General features: G+C 44.0%; 1 protein-coding gene across 3 annotated transcripts in view; it reads right to left on the reverse strand.

The window, feature by feature from the left end:
* The window catches only part of PTPN9 (protein tyrosine phosphatase non-receptor type 9), a 67945-nt gene that overhangs the window by 30699 nt on the left and 20480 nt on the right, over nt 1-16766 (reverse strand). For all 3 annotated transcript variants that reach the window (XM_020994465.2, XM_020994467.1, XM_020994466.2), the window contains exons 2-5: nt 13668-13811; nt 12473-12562; nt 11562-11686; nt 4517-4622 (exon numbers count right to left, since the gene is read on the reverse strand). In XM_020994465.2, coding sequence (XP_020850124.1) covers nt 4517-4622; nt 11562-11686; nt 12473-12562; nt 13668-13811 — 465 coding nt within the window. The remainder of the gene's footprint in view (nt 1-4516; nt 4623-11561; nt 11687-12472; nt 12563-13667; nt 13812-16766) is intronic.

Below are 16766 nucleotides of genomic sequence, written 5' to 3' on the forward strand. Positions count from 1 at the left end.
GAGGAGGTGGAAGCATTTTCCATAGGAGGGGATGTGGAAGAAAAGTGTGTGTGCAAAGACACAGGATGGGGGGGGGGGAATGGGCCAAGCTGGCTGGAATATGGAGCATGGGCTAAAGGACAACCTGGACAAAAACGCCTGAAATAAGGCCACAGAGATAGGTTCAAGAACACTTCTGGATCTTGGTTCATGGCCCTCCTCTCCTTCTTTGCCTTCAAATCCCTCCCCATCCTTTAAACCCATCTCAAATACCACTTTCTATCTTAACCCTGAATCATAAACAATTCTCCCTCCTCAGACTTCACCTGGCATTTTATTTTGCAGCTCTCTACCCCATTCACCACGTTTGTTTCCTCTCCTCTCCACACCGCCCCCATGATATATGCTTGGTGGTGTTAGTAGAGCCAGCCAGGAAAGGGCTTTAAATACCAGACTCGGGGGTTTCTAGTCTTTCCTCTAGGTCAGTGGTCTCCAGAGTCTGCAGGCAGCATGATCCAAGGGTGTGCGACACACCAACCAGAGGGTGGGAAGATGGAGCACATCCCACTCTCCTTGAAGCAGCCAAACCAGGGTCTTGTGTCCAACACAACTACACCTACTCTCTGCCCATTCTACGCCAATGCCCACTCCGCCCCCTCCCACAGCACACAGCCTTTCATGGCTGAGTGAGCTCTCAACCTCTCCTCATCTCCGCCAGCCACTGGCCCTCCAACGCAGTTACATCCTCCTAAGCACCTTAACAGGGGACCTATATGGCCCCTTCTTCTCTGCACTCACGCAGTCACCACCACAGTCCAGACCCTTATGGACTCTAGCCTATTCTATCGTAACAGCCTCCTAAGTGGCTGGGAATGAGCAGGGGCAGGAACATCAGCGAATAACAGGGCAAGGCATTCGAGGGCAGAGTACATTGTTTAAATGACCTACGGAAGGGTCAAGAACCTGGATGGCGAGAAACAAGGCCAGAACCAGAGTGATGCGATGGGAGAACACGGAGAGATGGAGAGACCAGGGATTCTTCAGAGACCAAAGAGCACAGCAGAGAACAAAAGAAAATTTAGGAGGAAGCACAGAAAAGCAGGGTAGCTTTGAAAATAATGTATAGTATTTATTACATAGATTTTTTTTTAAAGTAAAGAGCCTGAAATGAAAATTTCTGGTTTTATATTGAATCCTCTCTTTATGTTCTGCTGTGTAGATGGAAATATTCTTTTTTCTCCTAGTTTTGTATTTAAGTTTAAAATGAATAAAAAAAAATTTTTTTTTAAAGTATATCTACCATAAAATAACTAAGAGTTTAACTACTCAGGCCCATAAATGCAACTACTTAATACTTTTTTTTTTACATAAACCCAAGAAGCCATAAATAACTGGAGAAAGCTATTCATTGCTCTTGGTTTGTTAATGCCAATATGACAAAAATTACAATAGTACTTAAATCAATATACAGACTCAACGCTGTAACAACTGAACTAACAAGGAGATGGCTTTATAGAACTAGACAAAGTCACAAAATTCATTTGGAAAAACAAAAGAATCTTAAGGGAAGTGAAAAAAGTAAGAATGGAAGAACAGTGAGAATTACCAAATTTCAAATCGCACAATAAAACATTAACCATCAAAATAATCTGGTATCAGCTAAAACACAGAAAAGTAGATTCACAGAACAGATTAAATAAACAAACCCCAGAAACAATCAAACATGGTAGCCCTGTGTTCAATAAAGCCAAGAATGCAGACTACTGGGAGAAGGGTTCCCTAATCCACAAAAATCATTGGGAAAAATAGAAAGCAGTTTGAATTGCAAAAGAGTATATGGCCTAAATATAAAGGTCAAATCATAAAAACATTAGAGAACACAAGGAAGAACTTTTCACAACCACGGCAAGAGAAAACTTCATAATCCAACAAGGGGCAGAAACAATCACAAAAGATGAGATCGTTTTGAATGCATAAAATAAAAAAGCTTCTCTGTTAACAAAGTCACAAGAGGTAGAACAGAAACTGTTGCCAGGGAGATGGGAAAAAAAAAACCTTTGCATCAAATGTGTCTGATGTTAACATAAAAATGTAAGACCAAGAGTTACAGCCCAAAAGGATAAGTGGTCAAAGGAGATGAACAGTTTTCAAAAGGATAATTAAAAACTATGAGCAACCTTACGGCACTAACAAGAATGAGGCGAATCTTTTCAAACTTCTGCGCTTTTATCAGTCACCCAACAAAGATGATAAAATAATAGAACGTCAATGGTGGAGGGGCTAGGGCAAACTGGCACATTGATTCAGTACTGGTGGAGCTGTAGTCTGGTCTAATTGTTGTGGAAAATATTTGGAATTAGGTAAGAAAAATTACTAAATTGTTCATACCCTTTGAGCCGGCAATCCTGTAACTGGGAACCTATGCTGAGAGGTCAGAGACTGAAAGAGAATCCCCACACAGACTGAAATATTCATAGGATACGTTTTTTGTGGCAGTAAAGAACTCGAATTCAAATGGGAAACTAGCCATTCAAGAATGGCTGAAAAAGTGGGGCACTGAGTGTAACAGAATGTTGTTGGGCAGTCAAACAACAAACATGAGAAGTTCAAAGAAACATGGGAAGACTTGTGGAAACTGATCAGCAGGAAGTGAGCAGAGCCGGGAGAACCACACATACAAACGCTTACAACAATATAAATGTACATAACTTAACTAAGAAGACTCTGAGTAATCTTAGTGGCCAGTCTTTGTCCTGGAGAAGAAACAGAGAAATACATCGCCCTCCTCTTAGCACAGAGGGGCAAGAGCGCGTCGCACACACTAGAGGCTCAACATGTTCACCACATGAGCTTATGTTGTTCAGCCTTTCTTGGTTTCAAATGAAATTCAATGTGGAGAGCTGGAGAGGCTCCATATTTGGAAATGACAAGCCGATATGCGGAAAAGGCATCTTTTTTTCACAGAAAACAGCTTAGCACAGGGCCTGGCTCATAGCAGGTGTTAGACAAATGCTTGTTTCCTTCTTCTCCTTCTTTCCTTCCATCATGTCCTATCAGGTTTCTCTTTGCATTTTCCACAGATCTGTGGATGGTTTATCACGTTTTCCTAGTTGTGATTTAGGTCTATTCCTCTTCTCTCAAAAACCAACTTCGCTTGGCATTATTACTTTGTATTATCTTAAATTCCCTTGAATCAGCTTCTACTATAGGCATAATACAATATAATATAATACAATATAATACAATATAATATAATATAATATAATATAATATAATATAATATAATATAATATAATATAATATAATATAATATAATATAATATAATATAATACAATGTAATATAATATAATACAATACAATGTAATATAATATAATACAATATAATACAACACAACACAACACAACACAACATAATATAATAATATAATATAATATAATATAATATAATATAATATAATATAATATAATATAATATAATAATATAATATAATATAATATAACATAATGTAATATAATACAATATAATGTAATACAATATAATGTAATACAATATAATGTAATACAATATAATGTAATACAATATAATGTAATATAATATGTATATCCAAAGAATTTTTCATTCTCAGGACCTCTTCAGCAGAGCCCTTCAGGGAGTCTCTTATCACCTTGGTCTATGTACTGCATTTGTTTATGGCTACCATAACAAAAGCCTCACCTCAGAAAATACAATTACTTGCTCACTAAGGAGAAATTCAACTCTTTGCTAAGTCCGCTAGGTGGAAGGCCCTGCACTAGGGGTAAGGAAGGAAAGTCAATTCGCCTGCTCCTTTAAAGCAAAAGGCTACAAAACTATGCCTGGCTCTTTTAAAAGCTATTCGTGTAAGCAAAGTCATAGTCCTTTGGGCTAGTTTTAAATGGGTCACTCTTAATAATGCTTAAATCTTGTTTCTGTGTAGTGGCGACCGTAATTATGAAGCTTATGTTGTATTTTAGATAGAAAACTAGAAATCTGAGACATTCACTACTAAAACTTCACAAGTCTACCTTTGTTCGTTTAGAAATGCAAAGTTTTAGGTCCTTATCCTAAAGTTGGAAACCCCCTATATTTATCACATTATGTGTTAAAAATCACAATAATTTAAATCAAACAGAAATCTGGAGCTAAGAATGTGTGAATAGCCTGGGCATGTAATTTTTTTTTCTTTCCCAACAACAGAGGAACTCTGGTGTTAACAAGATATAAAGTTGAAGGTGGGAAAACCATATTTCAAAATATATGGCCTCAAATCCATGCATTTCAAGTAAATCTCGCCCAAATACCAAACCCTCCTGTGAAATCTTGGAAATCTTGACTCTTATAACATCTTAAAGGCATCTTTTGGGACAAGGGGACAGTCACCTTGTTCATCTCTTCACCTTCATCCATCTACTTTGTCACAAAAGCTGTCTAGGGAAGGGATATCCACCCCACTCCTTGGTAATCCATAACAAAATGGAGGAGACAAGAGCCCACCTGCATTCTTAAGAGTTCCTTACCTTCAGAAGGTTTAGGACTTTCTTGCCAAGGTCTAGCTCGAAGTTGTTATAATTGGAACCCCCCATGTCGTAGATAAACACTAGTCCATTCCTTTGAGTTTCAAAACTGAAAGCCAACAAACAAACAAACAAAACACTGTTTATACGTGAGAAGATGGATGGACACACAGAAATGTGTGTCCAAAGTCGGACAGCCAAAGGGCAGTCCTGAAGTAGAATGGACTGCCCCACTCAGAAAGCCCCTTTCACTCAGTCTTCCGGGGAGGGTTGGTTGGCTGTTTGTTAGCGGTGATACAGAAGGCATTCCCGTCCAGGTTCAGCTTGGATCAGACCAGAGTACAGGACAGGTCTTGAACCAAAATGATCGTTTTCTTAGAGAGGATCATCACCAAGATTTACCTTTGGAATGCACTGTAATTGTGAGTTCAAGTCTGCCAAGCTGCCTCTGGAGATCACCGAATCATAGATCTAAAATGAGAAGTGACCTCAGAGGGTGCTCAGCCCTCACTCTGCAAAGGTCGATCGGGAGGCCTAAGGAGCTAAAGTGCTTTGCTGCGCTCCTGCCCCAGGAGCTCTTGTTCAGAGCCAACGCCCTTATCACTGTGTGTCCATCACGAGGCATCCAAGTAGTGCGACAAATAAAAAGCCAACCATGCTGGCAGTTGGAGATCCACCCCGGGGGACTTTTCATTTGTACAATGCATAGGAGGATCCTAATCCTAATTACTAACTTTGAAATAGAAGGCTAGGCTTCTTCCTGATCACACGGGCTTTCATCTTCTGATATCCAAATGGAAAGGGGGCAAACATACCAGCTGCCTATAGGCAGTACTCTAAAGTATATGAAGAAACGGAAGAGGCTTGTGAAAGGGACATATATTGGCAGAAAACTGAGATCTGCCACTTTCAGCTCTGAGAACGCTAACCAATGATGGTCCTTCAGTCCCTCCCGCACACACACCATTGACTGGCCAACCCAAACAGATCTACTACCAGGCTGGATTGCCTCTCCTGCACACCTGAGTCAAATCCAGAATTCCAACCTCAAAAGGAAGGCAGAAAGAGACATGGGCTCAAGTCCCATCATGCATGCTAGCCGTGTGATCTTAAGCAAATCACATGCTCTGGAACCTGCCTCCTCATTTACAAAATGAGGACTGAGGCTAAAGTCCTTTCCTGCTCTGACATTCTCTGATTTGTTAAGAGTTCCCTTGAATTTGTCTTTGTGAGTTGCCATATTTCCAGATTCTAGGAATATATTTTGCTTTATAGGTGTTCTCCAAAGTCATGCCAAGAGTCTGTATCTACTTATATTAAAAAAACAAAAAAACCAAACCCAAATGCCTCATGTCAGAGACCTCAGGGCCACTTTGCTTCATGAAAGTCATGTTCCTTTAATTGCTTTAACACAGTCCTAGAGAGAAACACACACAGCAGAAATAACACTTGAAAAATCTCCAATTCCCTAAGTACCTACAATACAAGTTTCTCTAAATGGTGTGGTTTCAAACTTCCTCTCTAGATCTTTACTACTTTTAAAATACACATACACACACACACACACACACACACACACACACACACACATGCATGCATGCTACAATCATAGGGGCTAAATTGATTTGGGGGATCGTTAGCAGAGTTCTTCAGAAGTCTAACTGAGCCTGGGTACTTTCCCTTTGTCTATATGCTGATATAGTTCCAAATTCAAAGTAACAGGAGTCTCCCTTTCAGTAAAACATCCTGGGGAGGGGGCAGCTAGGTGGCACAGTAGACAGAGCACTGGCCCTGAAGTCAGGAGGACCCCAGTTCAAATCTGACCTCAGACCAAACACTTGACACTTACTAGCTGTGTGACCTTGGGCAAGTCACTTAACCCCAAGTGGCTTAAAAAAAAAATCCTGGAATACAACAGGGAGGATGGAAACATACACAGGACTGGGAGAAAGCAGACAGTGTAAAATCTAGGCAAGGGTCCGTACTGCTCAAGCTAAACATTCTAGATCTGCCACAGCTAAGCTCTATGTAGAAAGATTAAATAAGTACAAATCCAATAGGATTTGATATCCGAATTATATTATGGGGATGCTTTCCATTCCCAGTAGAATAAACAATGATGTGACTTATGGTCTCTTAACTACAAGGCATGGAATTAGTAGTGTAAAGATGACCCTTCTCACTCTTCATTCACTCATCCATCTAACACACTGAGCCCTTCCTATCCTCATAGCCCTAGGTTAGACATTGAGGCCAATACAAAGATCTATAAAAAGAGGGAATTTATGACTTAGTTGCGGAAACCAGGCAGAGATAACAGATTAAATAATATCACAAAGAAATGTATGGCCAACTGAATGGTATATGCTTATAGGTATTGTAGGCTTTATAGATGTGGATAAATTTGAACTAGACCTTGAAGGGGGGATGGGATTTGGATATACAGTAAAAAGAGGAACTTTAAGTGAAGACAAGAAGTAAAAATGTATATGCCGTTTGGGGCGGCAGCGCACAAGCCCCTCAGGGTGGAAGGGAAGGGTTCATGAGGTGCTAAAGTTAAGTTGGGCAAACCGAAGCCAAATGAAAAAAGTCCCTGAATTCCGGGCAAAAGAATATTAACTTTATCCTATAGGTAATGAGCAGTCATTGAAGGTTTTAAAGCACAGAAATGACATAATGAAAACAGTATTTCAGAAAGATAAACAGGGTACACGGGGAAAACATAAGACTTGAGAGTGGGAAGGAAAGGGGCCCTGATTAGCTGGGTGACTTTAGACATGTCATTCTAACTTCTCTGGATCTCAGTTACCTAGCTGACCTGTAAATTCCATGATTCTATTAAATCAGTGAGATCATTAATAGCCATCTGGAAAATGAAGCTCTGGGTCATTACACAAAGGACCCCAACCCCCTGTGACAACCGTCACAAAATTCTCTAGCATATCTATGGGAAGAAGGGCAAAGCGTCCCTTCTAGGAGAGAAGTGTGCAGCAGAAGGCCTTCAAAAGAAACATACATTTTGAGAGCCTGCTTAGAAACCATTCAGGGAAGAAGAGCTGGAAAATTCCTGCTTGGAGAAAGAGAGTCTGGAAGCACAATGCCAACCCAGTAGCCACTTTTCAGGGAGGATGCTGTACTTGCAGTCCAAACCTCTGCCAATCAGAGAGAAACATCACCCTTCAAACAAGCCCTGAAAATCACCAGCAGGAAGGACAAGAGCAACTACTGAGCACCTACTGCGCACCAACCGCCAGGCACTGGGCTACGCCCTTCACAAACAGGCTCTCACTGGCACAGCCAAAATGTAGCCACCTCCCTCGTGTCCCTGGCAAATCACCCCCATCCCTCTAGTGGCCTTTCCAAGGTCACCAACGGCCATCAACGGCCAACAACAATGGGGCTGCACCCAGTGCTCCTCACTCGGGCAGTATTTAAGATACCTTCCTCCCTCAAAGTCAGTAATGCTACTCTTTTCTGGTTCCCTGTGGTTACTTCTCAGCCTCTTCTTCCCACCCTTTCAATGTTTTCTACCTGACCCCCACTGATAATCTTGTCTACCCCCATGCCTTTAACCAGCAAGTGCATCTCTATGTCTAAGCCTTCATCCTCTCTTCATCCTCTCAGACCCTCATTCCCAGCTGTATTTCACACTCAACATATCCCAAACTAAAGTAACCATCTGATGATCCCCCAAACCTGTCCCTCCTCCAACTTCCCCATTTCTGTCCCTGACAACCGTTCTCCAAGTAATCCAGACCCTAGCTCTCAAGGTCCTGTCCCGTCCTCTTCTCTCTCTCTCTCTTTTTTCTTTCCAGCCAAAGACAAGGGTTATTAAAACACTGTCACATTGGGCAGACTCTTAAGGAGTCTGAACATGGGTAAGCAATGGCTAGATTATAAGAATCCCAGCATCTTAATGGAGACAAGGTGGACCTTATATACAGAAAGACTGTGGAAGGGACCTAAGAGTGGCCAGTAAGCTGGGGTGAACAGAATTCCTGGGACCTGGACCTAATGGCCAAGGGAGAATGGAGCCTAGCTAGGATTAAGGATGGGAAAAGGTCTGGGGGCATAGGAAGGTAGGGGAGATTGGGTGTAACCACAATGAAAGACCAGTTGATGGGACTATAGCCTCAGGGAACGCCAGAGATTTGGCCATGTGGGAAAGTCCAGGGTTTTTCCTTTCTGGGGCCCAGATCCCCTCTCTCTCTCTCTCTCTCTCTCTCTCTTTCTCTCTGTCTCTGTCTCTCTCCCCACTCCCCATATCTGGTGTCACTAACTAGTGCCCACCACTCCTGGACACGCACCCTGTTCTACTACCATCACTCCAGTTCAGGCTCTCATTAATTCTCATCTGCAGCAATATAACAGCCTCTGAAATGATCCTTTCATCTAGTTTTAACATGTGCCAATCTGCTACCAGAACTACTTTCATAACAAACAGCTCTGGTCATACCATTCCCCCCCCAAAAAAACTTTTAATGGTGCTCACCATCTGCTAACTTAACTAAATTCCCAGCTCCTTAGGCTGGCATTCAAGACCCTCCACAATCTGGGCCTGATGGATCTGTGGCCTCATGCCCTTCATGAACCTTATCCTCCCACCAAAGAGGACCCCAATACGTCGCCCTTTGCTTCGCTACTTCCATCCCTTTGCTCACACTGTTCCTCCCACCTGAAAATGTAACATTCTTATAACCATCAAAATCCAACCCATCCTTTAAGGTCCTACTCAAATAACAACTCTTCCATCAAACCTTCCCTCATGTCTCCCTACCCCTACTCCAGTCAGAAGCGATCAGATTTTTCCCTCCTCTGAATGCCTAATTGAATTTTATTTGTACCTCTAATGAAACTGACTTCATTCTATGCTGTAGTTGAGAAAGGTCGTGCTTGTCTTCTTGACAGTATACCTGAAGGTCCTTGAAGGCACATAGTGAGTGGGGAAGGGAGAAGCAAAGACTAGACCATGACCTGAGCCTACACAGTCCTCAGCATCTCTGAACGTGACCACGTCTCAGCCCACTCAGCCACTCTGAACAGAAAGGGCCACGGGACACTGTTAACTGTTAAGCAATCACGAATGTACATTGAAGTTCTTGTACGTGCACATGCACACACATGGCATTCCTATCTCCTTTCCCCAACTACGAATTGCTTCTGAGTGGTTTTTTCATTTTCTTCCCAGTGCCAAGCACAGTGCCTGGCCCAATATGGGGATCTAACGCTAAACAGAATGGAATTTTTGAAATGGTCCCAAGAGACAAGCATCAGAATTGAGAAGACCTGGAATTTGCATCATCATAATTTAATGAACAGGGTGTCGAACTGGCTAACACGGAAGACAGAAAACATGACCAGCTGAAGAAAGAGACCTGTATCCTCACACTAATTCAATCACTGAATCCTCCACTAAGTTACCTCACCCATCTCTGAGGTCAATGAGAAGAGAAAACACTTTGGAAAAAAAAATTTAAGTACTGTACAAATGTAAGGTAGTATCAATGTCATTCAATCAACGAGGATATTTGACCTTCTGGCTAGTTCTCCAAAAGCAGAGTGTTTACCCATGGTTAACGTTGCCAAGGTGATGCCTATCCATGGTAGAGAAAGGGTGAGTTGTATGGAGGGCTGCCCGAGGTACAGGATGGGCAGAATCCTCTCTCTCTGTATAAACACCTCTGAATAAACAAAGGCAGGAGAATGGGGAACCAACACCTGTCTGCGTCTCCCTCCTCCCCTGTATTTAGAGCCTAAGAGGGCCAGGAAATTATCCAGGGGATGGGTTCTTAACCTAAGGTTTGTGAACTTGGTTTTTGGGGTTTGTTTTTATCATTCTAATAACTATATTTCAACATAATTAGTGTTCTCAGTATTCCTATGCATTTCACTCTGTGGTTTAAAGAACATGATTCTGAGAAGGGGCCCACAGACTTCCTTCTCCAGGCTGCCATCAAAGGGGCTTGTGACACAATAAAGGTTTTAAGAATGCTTAAAATAGGAAGGAACTGAAGCCCAGGAGTGACCTAAGGCAAGCTGGAAGTAAAACCCAGACTTCTTCAATCTCCATCTAGCACCCTCCCTACCAAAGAATGCTGTTGTAGGACCAGTTGATAATTAGAACTTTTAACAGAGCCTGGAGAGTAAAGACATGGAATCCATCCACATCAGTGGGTCCTAAGTTAAGACTCTGAGCAACTCTGAGGACAGACTGCACCATATCTTTCACAGTTCCTAGTACAAGACTGGACAGATAGAATGAAATCATCTCAAAAGTTAAAGGGACCTCAGAGACCACACATGAACAGGTAGCCCATCTACAAGAACCTCAAAAACTCCAGTGCTGGGAACTCACTGCTTCCCCAGACAGGTCTGCTCACTTCTGGACAGCTCTAAGCACTAGGAAAGTTTTCCTTAAGTTGAGCTAAAATCTGCCTCTCTGCTGAGAGTTCTAACTTCTCCGTCCAACAAATCAAGTCTAGGCTTTCGGATGTCTTACAACAGCGACTGCGGGCCCTGCAATCTTTCCTCGGTTCCTCTGACAAATCCTCAGATGCCACGGTGGTGAGTCCCCTTCACCATTCATACTGGGCAGACTCCTAGGTTTTTCTCCAGGATCTAATTCAATAATCCAGAAGTACTGTGACAAGCACAGAGTAAGAAGGGTCTAGAACCTCCTTGGTTCCGGACACTACTCTTCTATTATGGCACCTAAGGTTGCATGAGCTTTTACTGCTAACCCATCAAATCACTGACCCATGCTTGGTTTTCAGTTCTCAGAGATATCTTCCTTGCCCACCATGATGTCTTTCACACAAACTATTGCTTAGTTATGTCTCTCCCATTTTGTACCTCTACAGGTGATATTTTTTAGCCCAATTATAGGATTTTAAGTTTACCCTTATTAATTAACATCTTAGATTCAGCCCACTGTTCCTTTCCAGGTACATTACAGTTGCTAGTAAAGACTGAGAAGGAAATTCAATTAAGGACTTGCCAGCAACTAGCAGCAGCCAATAGATACAGACAGATTTCCCCAAGGGCTCACCTATCCATTGCTCTGTCCAGCAGGTAGAACAGAGCCTGGAGCACCACGTGCTGGGAGGACTTGTGAGGATGATGTAACTTAGCAGTAAAGAGGGCAATGGAGGCTCCAGAGGGATCCCGCGTGTTCTGGAAGGAAATGAGAAGAAATGCTAAGGAATCCAATCAGGGCACCACCAAAGTCATTATGAGGGCTCATTCTGAGAGATTCCAGCCAAACACCCTGCCTTGACCTGTGTCAACTTCTTCAGGAAGAAGGAAGACTATTTCGGGTGATATCCCTCCCGCAGGGGGGCAGGTCTCTCTGTCCTATGCTGCTCACCTGACGGACATTCCAGATGCCAGGGCTACAACGCCACAGCTTTTTCTGCCCATTTGCTTCTGCCTTTGACAGTGGTCACAGATCTGCTCTCACTAAGTCTCTTCCCCACCAGAGAACAGGAAAAAAAGAGCAACATGGTAGAATCACAGAGCAGGACCCACAGATTTGTATCAAGCTTGACAGCCCTCTCCCTGAGCTGGAAGACATCTCTTCTCAGAGGGGCAGGGCATGGCTAGCATAAGCTGCCTTAGAAAGACCGCCATTTAGCTTCATGGGAAAGCAGTGTCCCTAACAAGCAGCAAGTTCGAGTGGAGCGAAAAGAACCCACTCACTCTGGCAGCCACTCCACCCCCCGGAGTTCAGCCAGCAGGTTGAAGGGCTCCATTGTTCTCTCTCCTGTCTCCAGGTCAGGGCATCCTCAATGAATGGCATTCCCATTTGTGACAAAAAGAAGCCCATGTCTGATTGCATGGCAGCCTCATGGCAGCTTCTATCTCCACTGCTAAATCTAGACTCCGGACAAAAACTCAAGGCCCCAAACCACAAGGGCAGAGGCAGCTAGTGAGTCAGACACCCGTAACCCCAGCACTCACCAGGATAGTGAACTTCCCACTGAGGATTTCTGAACGGAGGGGGTCCTCATGAGGCCTCAGCTTGACAATTCCTTCTTTCCGTCGCATTTCCTAAAGAGGAAGCACAATCCACTAAGCACATCCAATAGTTAAATGTATTCAGAAGTATCTCCCTAGTAAGCTGCTTGTTAAATCCCCTTTCTGCTAGGCAACACTGATGAGCGGCCCAATGCCCTGAGATGAAGAGGCCTCGGCGGAACCAGCAAGAACCCTAGCACTCTACATTCTAAAGTACATGCGTTCAAGGCCATGGAAGGCTGGCAGAATCTTTTTTGCACTAATCTGTCCGAGGGACAATCGGAGGTGCTCTGGACCTCCCATGCCCAAAAATCCTTGGTCTCTATTACTAGGGGAATAGGCTGACCACTGAATCAGTATAAGCGCTCCCATGTCTCACGCCAATTCTGTGGCAAAAATCCCCCTGAATTCAGCAAACATTTTGGGTACCTCACCAGAATACTTTTCTAACCCCAAAGTGACAGACAGTCTCTATGTTTCCCTGAAGGGGATTTCCTTTGGAAATTTTTTTTTCGTGAGCTGAGAAACCAGACCTGAGAAGGGAGACTTTGCAAAAATGAAATAAAATTCCTTTTATTTTTTTTCCTGTAAATGGGATGGATCTATCAGCACCCCAGGGGCAAGGTCAGCATCTTCTAAAAACAGAGAGCAGTTAACTAAGACGCTGATGGAATGCTGTCATTTCAAGGTCAAGTCCGGGCAGTGCCAAGGCAAAGAATTGGACTAGAGCAGCTGTTCTCTCCTGGGGCAAGAATGCCTCCTTCTGATTCCCCATTAAGATCGGCTACTAACCTGACAGATGGCAGGTTTCTGAAAGGCCCCACTGCTGGAAGAGCTCCTAATAAGTCATGCAGGCAGAAGGTAGGTGAACCCACCCAAAAAGTCAGCAGGGAATAGCAGAACCCAAACTGAGAATGGTAGCCATCCGCCAGAAGAATGGAGACTTAGAGATGGTGCTGTTCAATGTCCTCGGTCCAAACCAGAGGCACCATCCTCCTAAACCCTCAAACAACCAAATGGCACAATCCCCTCTCCATAAAAGATACTCGGTCCTGCCATGCCTAAGCCAGAGCCACCCCACACCCAGTTCTGGAACAACCCAGCTCACCGGGTTCAAGTGAAACCCACAAGCACATACCCTGTAGGAGTGGAACAATTCAATAGCCCGGAGGACGTCAAACTTTCTGGCCATGAGGAACCTGACAGCCAGGTTCCAAGAGAGTGGAGATACATTGTACTGAACAGTCCACTTGTTAATCTCCTCCAGAAACTGCTTGGTGGCCTGTTTGACAAAGAAAGAGAACAAAGGACAAGTAGGAAAAAGGGAACACGTATGTTAAAAAAAAAAAAGGAAAAAACAAAAACAAACTCTAGTCTTCCTGGGTCCCAATCAGATAAGGAGGTGAGGAATTCAGGCCCCAAGGCTTCTGTTTGGAGATGGAGAAATCATAAAGATTGCAGCAGTCTGCTGCCTGCAAAAGAGGTAAAACTCAGGGCTGCTCGCCAGGCCACAAGCCAGAAGAAGGTTCGTGGGCTAAGGTGGGACCAATGGTGTATGGGGAAAGAATAAAGCTGGAGACCAAAAAGATGCAAATTATGGGCGGCTGGACCCTGAGGAGCCAGGACATGGGCACATTCCAACAGTCTCAGCTTCTCCTTTGGCCCTGGCCAGCCAATGAGAAAGGAGCCCCTGCTCTGAGAGTTACTGAGAATGGGAGGAAGGCTTCAAAGGCTAGTCCCTTCCCTTCCCTTTCTCAGTGACCCAATGAGACCTTGCTGTTGGGAAATCCACCGGCAGTGTGTCACACACTCACTCTCTCACTCTCTCTCTCTCTCTCACAGCACTGTGGCTTGATTGGGGGTGGGGGGCTAGTCCATCTTGGGGGAGGATTATAAGGTTCCATTTTCAGGGCCTGATTCCAATTCAACAGTAAACTTCTGAAGTGTCTACTATGTACACAAGGTAATCAGTTTACATGCGTCTAGAACTTTTCCTACGACTCAGTACAAAGTGCTTTTCTCATAGTATCCAGAGGAGGCACAAAATACAAGTATCACCCCCACACACATCACCTTTGTGGTGGGGTGGATAAATAGGGATGAGGCAGTTCCTCATTTGGAAAATATGGGGGTAAGGGGATCTTGAGGGCAAAGCCAAGAGTACTTTCCTTTTAGGATCACAGATTTAGAGCCGGAAGGAGCCTACTCTTTGGTCAGAGGATGAAGCTGAGGCAAAAAAGGTTAAACTGACTCTCCCAGCGCCAAACAGCCAGGAGGTATTCGAGGCAGGATCTGGACTGAGGTCTTACTGACCCCAAGTCCAGCCCTCTGTCCACTGTGCCACCTTGCTGCCGATAACAAGTGCCATCGAAGACCTGAATTGGAGAAGCCATGGGTTCCCTCTCATTGGAGGTCCTGAAGTGAAGGTTCAGCAACCTTGTCAGGGAACAAGCATTTATTGAGGGCCTACTAAGTGCCAGGCATCACACTAAACTATTCACAGATATTGTCTCATTGGAACCTCACAACAACCCTGGTAGATAGATGCTATCATTATCCCCATTTTATAATTGAGGAAACTGAGGCAGATGGAGATTAAATGACTTGCTCACATGTTTGAGATTAGATTTGAACTCAGGTCTTCCTTATCTCCAGGCCCAGTACTCTGAGCACTGTGGTGCCCACTGGCGGCATGATGTGCGGTTGAGTAGATTCTTTTTTAGGTATGAAGTGGACTAGTAGAGTCTTTCCATTCTGGGACAGTTAGTATTTTAAAAACTTTCTCCTTATTTTCTGTGCACCCATCAATGCCCCCTTCCACTTGGTGATGCCCTACAGTTTACCAGAGGTCCTCAAGGATGGGTTCTGTGCCATCTTCTGTCTTTGAACATCCAGGTCCTAGCACAGGGCCTCGCCCAAAGAACCTCACTGCATATTTCTTTTTTTTCCTCTGTTAAATAGTTTGAAATTAAAAAAAAATTTTTTATAAATGTTATTTATTTTTAGTTTTCAACATTCACTTCCACAAGATTTTGAGTTCCAAATTTTCTCCCCATCTCTCCCCTCCCCCCCCCAGACAATTTGATATGCACTCTATATATACATACATATTAAACCTATTTTTGCATCAGTCATGTTGTAAAGAAGAATTAGAATCAATGGGAGAAACCACATCATTGCACAGTTCTTAAGCCACCTTCATGTTTCGCCCCTTCTTCTCAGAAGGCAGCCCATTCCCTGCCAGCCAGTTGGCTGGGCATGTGGGACCACGGCACTGGGTGAGTCTGTCTGGTCCCCAGCTCTGGGCCCCTCTGCAGCAAGGCGGCTTCATTCCTATCTGATTGTCGGCACCCTTGTGGATGAGGTAGTGCTGAGGAAGGCTTCACAAGGAAGTCCCAACCCAAGCTGATGAGCTAAGGTGCAGACAGAGCCACAGAGATGCCAAGTGTCTGCCTGTCTGTCTCTCCAACTGCTGTTGAAGGGGAGGGGAAAGAGGCATGTGAAGGAGGGCAATGACCTTGAGTATTGGGAAGCTTTACTACCAGGGCACCTGAAGAGGTTCAGTGATATTAAATAAGAGTAATGAACTTCTGTTGACATCAAAGGTGGTTTTCTCCTCACAACCCTGTAAGAGAGACAGGGTAAGGACTCTTGCCCCTCTCTGAAAGATGAGGACACTCAGGCTCAGGTGACCTGGCTACTTGGGAGTCAGTCATAGAGCCATGACCTTTCCACCACACTCTGCCTCAAGCACGCACTCAAAGCCAACTGGGTTCACAGGAGAGCCGGCTGTAAAACACTTAAGTGTTCCTGACTGCTCTGTCCTGTCACCCTGGGGATTACTGCTGAGTAGCAATCTGGGAGGCTCTCAGCAGGAATGGAGGAGGAGAACCTGGTTTCAAGGAGGAGGCAGCCTGGACCCCAGAAGACTACAGAATCCAAGAGGCCAGCACAATGAGTTGGGCCAAAAAGCAGAAAGAGCCAAGAAAGAAAGGCCATCAGGAAAAGCTTTCAGACCCATCATCGGGCTGAGGACCAGCTAAGTCCAAAGAAGAGAAATGGATCTCAGAAAAGACAGCAGGGCTAAACCTTGGACACTCCTGGAGAAAATCATGTCTACCATAAGCACCAGAGTGAGGGCATGTGCTAAGAGGGGGAAAAGCCTTGATAGCAGCAGGAAGAAATAAAATCCCGGCTGGGCCAGAATTCCCCTCCTCGAAGTTCTTCACTTATCTAA

This window comes from Phascolarctos cinereus, unplaced genomic scaffold, assembly GCF_003287225.1.
Source record: "Phascolarctos cinereus isolate Bilbo 61053 unplaced genomic scaffold, phaCin_HiC Scaffold_3;HRSCAF=262, whole genome shotgun sequence".
Lineage (NCBI taxonomy): Eukaryota > Metazoa > Chordata > Mammalia > Diprotodontia > Phascolarctidae > Phascolarctos > Phascolarctos cinereus.